Raw genomic sequence first — 4,766 nt, forward strand, 5'->3', positions numbered from 1 at the left:
ACACACACACACACACACACACACACACACACACACACACACACACACACACACACTTACATCACACACACGCGCGCATTCACATTTATACAGACCGTTCTACCGTTCGGGTGCGTTTGGAGTCACGAAAGTCAGCGGCATCGACTACACATGCGACGAGGTGCTACTTTGTTATGTTTGCATGTACAGTGCGCCAAGCACCCGGGCACCAAGTTGTTTCGTCCACTTTGTGTGTATGTTGTGTGTACGTGCAATAGTATCGAAGTCTCACCCCCGCGTCTGTCCACCACCATTGCACGCCCCGTGGCATGATGCATACAAACCCATTCGCACACACACACACATGCACACACGCACACACACGCACACATACACGCACGCACACACACATACACATACACACACACGCAACACCAATGCAGTTTATTGACATGCACACGAAGGAGATTCGGGACGTGCAAGCGTGTCCGAACGGCGAACTCTTACTGACAGGTAGACACGGCCGTGACAACAGCAGCAGCTGCTGTACCCACACATGCATTCACACACACTCGATTACCCATGTACACAGGCATATGCGCACGCACCAAGCGTGCACACAAGCAACATGCGCACACAATCACTTGCACGTGTTTCTCATGCACTGTGCTATTTCCACCATTCTTCACTGTGGTACGTAGCTGGCCTGGACAAGACGCTTCGTATTTCATCCCTGACAACAAACGCGTGAGTGTCGCCTTACCCGTTCTACCGGTGGTTCTCTGTGCGTGTGTGCGTGTGTACGTGTGTGCATGTGGTTTTGATGGCTGTTGACTCGCACGCTACGCATGTGCACGTGCACATACACTGTCCTCACATGCATACTCACGCACTGTCCTCGCATGCTTCACCCTATCTTCCCCCCTGCAATTGTCACAGGGTGGTGCAGACATTTCGGCTCCCTGCTGCGTCGTGGGCGTGTGCGTGGAATTCCACACAGCCCGTGCACATCTACTGCGGCCTCGCAAACAACAAGTACGACCCACACGCCGTGTTGTGTGTGTGTGTGTGTGTATGCTGATTGAACCTTGATCGCATGATTTTGATATGCCTCGTGGCTCACAACGCTTGATGTCGGTTATGGGCTGTGTCACGTTGGGTGTTCAGCATTCTTCTGTTTGACATGCGCTATCCAACACATTTTGTGGAAGAGCTTCAATCCGAGGCCACGTGTCCCATCGTCTCTCTCCAGGAATACTCGTGCGTATGCTCCATGCGTGCATGTGTGTGTGTGTGTGGGGGGGGGGTTCAGTGCGCGCGTGCGTGTGGTGTGTGTGTGTGTGTGTGTATGTGTGTGTGTGTGTGTGTGCAGAAATGGCTGTGTTGAAGTCTCCTTTGCGTCGTTTGCACAAAAGTAGTGGTGGGTGCAATCAATCCCTTAACAGACAGGTGCTGTTGTTTCTGCATCAACAGGGTTGGCGGACAATGGGGCCTGCTTTCGTGCGATCTCAAAGTGAGTCAACAGCAACAACACCAACAACAACAACAACAGCAACAACAACAACAACAACAACAACAACAGCAGCAGCAGCAACAGCAACATCGTTGTAGCCCAATCACATCACATCACTGCGTGTTGATCCTGACATTCTCGCTGCACTGCAGTCGCTCATCGCTGTGTGCGCGCGTGCGTGTGTCTGTGTTGTCTGCTTGCGTTGGCCAGGGCGTCTCGTTTTGGGAAATCTCCACACAAAGCGACGCGAAACAGCACCGCTTATCACAATTGGACGGTGAGGTCAACACATTCACTCTCATGCAAAACAGGGTGCAAACGCACGCCAACTGCCACGCACCCTCGCACACCCTCTCTCACTCTCACTCTTACTCATACGCTCACTCACACCCACACGCATGCCACTCACACATCCACACATCCACGTGTGATCGGGACTGTGTGCAGGTGTGTGCACGTCGCTGTCCACTGCTGGCCTGAACGGAAAGGTGCTGTGCTCGTACCGGCCATCAAAGGCGTGCAATGTCACCCGTCACGTTGTGTTTTCGCTTCAACGACGCAACATAGATGACAATGACGATGATGACGATGATGATGATGATGATGATGAGGAGGAGGATGGTGATGGGACAGCGGTAGAGGTGCAGCAAGCAGAGACGGGCGAAACACCCTCCTCAGCTCCCAGGAACACCACCAGCAGCAGCAGCGGCAGCAGTATTGGTGGTGGCAGTGAAGGAAGACGAAGGTCACATCTCTCCTCTGTAACCAACGCGTCACGGGATATCCAGTGCACAATTGATCGGCAGTTGCTTGGTGCGTGTGGGCTGCACGCGTTGATGGGCGACTTGTGTGTTGTCAGTTTGTTGATGCTCATGACTGTAATTCACAGTCGCCTGACTTTCTTTCTCACCTTGCTTCCTCGTATATTAAGACAACTCATCGCTGTTGCCATCACCATACCCGCTGACACGCACGCACGCACGCAGGTGGGCCGCAGCAGACGAAGCTTGCTCGCTCGTGCATTCTCTCTCACCCACGCGGCTTTGGCAATCTCGTGTGCGCCAGCAACGAAGCAAACCAATCGGTCGGTGATGGTGGTGGAGTTGAGCTTGAGGCTGGTGAGGACGACGGGGGACAAGCCACCGGTTCAGTTCTCCTTTTGTCTGAGTTCTTCTTGGCATGGTGTTCTTTCCACACACACGCACGCACACACATATACACACGCACACACATACACGCACACACATACACGCACACACATACACACACGCGCGCACGCGCGCATTGGCTTCAACTCAACCCAACCGTCACCTGTCCTCCAATACACAGGCGCTGCTGTGGGATGCGAGCACGGGCGATGTGTACCAGGAGGTCAAGCGGGACCGGTGCAAGCTGCCATATGTCGCCTTTGCAGACGTCACGCCCGAACAGAACAGCCGCTCCCTGGCTGCGCTCGCTGATGGCACGCTCGAGATCCTCAACTGGTCATAGCCGCAGTGGTTTGTGTGTGTGTGTGTGTGTGTGTGTGTGTGTGTGTGTGTGTGTGTGTGTGTGTCGTGTGTGTGTGTGTGTGTGTGTGTGTGTGTGTGTTTACTCAATCTCCCCATTCGCTTCCTCAACACCAGCTTAGTTCTCCCTTGTTCAACTGTCCTTCGCGCATAACTGTACATACGAATCACGCTGAGCACGGCTTGTTGAAGTGGTCTTCTTGTAGATTGGGTATTGACAACACACATATGCATATGATGCACACACGCACCCTTGAACAACCCAACAGGCAAACAATGCCCTGACATTAAACTGCATCAAACGCCACAGATCAATTATGCGCAACAAAAACAACACGCAACACACACACACACACACACACACACACACACACATGACATGTGACAACAGGGCAACGACCCAAAGCCATGGCAGACGAGCGACCACACACGCGTGATGCGATCAAGCTCACATCACATCACAACACATCACAACACAACACATCACATCACCGCAACAACACGGCATACATTATGTTCAGCATCAGACGGTCCATACATTAACACATGCGCACGCACAATGAGTGCATCGGCGTCACAATGTCAGGCTGGCGTCTGCAATCTCCTCATCCTCATCCGAGTCCATCACCTCCAAATCCGATTCATCACCGGCGTCGTCGTCGTCGTCGTCGTCGTCGACATCGCCGTCACCATCCATGCCACCGTGACCAATGCCATTCTCTGTCGTGGCGGTGGTTGCGCTGCGCTTGGCCTTGTGCTCGTCCTCATCATCGCCCGTCGTTGCGTCCTGCGCGTGTGTGGCGTGTGGCTTCTGGCTGGCCGGGTGCCGGCCGTCCAGCGCCTGCAAGTGCTCCAGCTGCGCAAACCGCCGCACCGTCTCTGCACCGCACGTTGTTTGAGAGTGTGCGCGGAGGGGGGAAGGGGGCAACAAGGAATGAAGATGAGAGATGGTGGCGATGACTTGGATAGAGATAAGGGAAGTACAGAGGTGGGACAGGGGACAACTTGAGTGGACAGAGGAACAGATCCATGCAGCAGAAAATGGCAGGCGTCAAACGTACAACTTGCGTGGTGTGTGTGTGAAATGTGTGTGTGTGTGAGAGAGAGTGTGTGTGTGTGTGTGTGTGTGTACCGCACCTTTGACGCGGCGAACAAAGTCGCTCTTGTTGTTGACGTAGAGGGACGCTGCCTCGCCGTTGAGGGGATCAGAGGCGTTTGGATACAGCAGCAGCTGCGGCAGGAACACCTCAAACACATTGATCAGCTCTGCACACACAGAATTCGATTGGAGGCAGGGGGAAGGGAAAGCAGAGGGAGCGTCAGCAGAGGGAGGAACACATGGTGAACAAGGGGTTATTGGTGGCAGTGAACAACAAGGATCAAGCCTTTTTCAACTCAAGGGGAAAGTGGGCGTGCAAAGCGAAGGGCAAAGCACAGACAGCACACACACACACACACACACACACACACACACACACACACACACACACACACACACACACACACACACACACACACACACACACACACTACGTCGTTCGTTTACGTACGTACTGAGTGAATAGCAAAACAATGACAGTTACAAAACTCACGGATGGGTCGCTGATGATGCCTGAAAACTTTGGGTGAATGTCTGGGACCCAAAGGTCCGGGTGAACGTTCTCCAGGAACCACTTGAAGGAGTGGCAGTTGAGGCGCTCGCGAATGGCGCGACGCTCAGACAGATCGCCAGGATCTTTTCCGTAGAACCCGCGCGTGTCGTACAC

General features: G+C 53.6%; 2 protein-coding genes across 2 annotated transcripts; one reads left to right on the top strand and one right to left on the bottom strand.

The window, feature by feature from the left end:
- The first annotated feature begins 89 nt into the window (after positions 1–89).
- Positions 90–3,018, top strand: PTSG_11468 (uncharacterized protein). The gene is made up of 10 exons (XM_004987453.1): positions 90–160; positions 423–492; positions 681–726; positions 919–1,014; positions 1,147–1,239; positions 1,453–1,492; positions 1,703–1,769; positions 1,940–2,305; positions 2,479–2,576; positions 2,822–3,018. The coding sequence occupies exons 2-10, from the start codon at positions 432–434 to the stop codon at positions 2,981–2,983; spliced, it is 1,029 nt and encodes a 342-aa protein (XP_004987510.1). The 5' UTR covers positions 90–160; positions 423–431; the 3' UTR covers positions 2,984–3,018.
- Positions 3,019–3,142: 124 nt separating this feature from the next.
- On the bottom strand, positions 3,143–4,766 carry PTSG_11469 (uncharacterized protein; the record flags this gene model as incomplete). The annotated part of the gene is made up of 3 exons (XM_004987454.1): positions 3,143–3,879; positions 4,138–4,266; positions 4,589–4,766. Coding segments are annotated over 3 exons (612 nt in total), but the record flags the coding sequence as incomplete, so codon positions are not given.

This window comes from Salpingoeca rosetta, assembly GCF_000188695.1.
Source record: "Salpingoeca rosetta unplaced genomic scaffold supercont1.99, whole genome shotgun sequence".
Lineage (NCBI taxonomy): Eukaryota > Choanoflagellata > Craspedida > Salpingoecidae > Salpingoeca > Salpingoeca rosetta.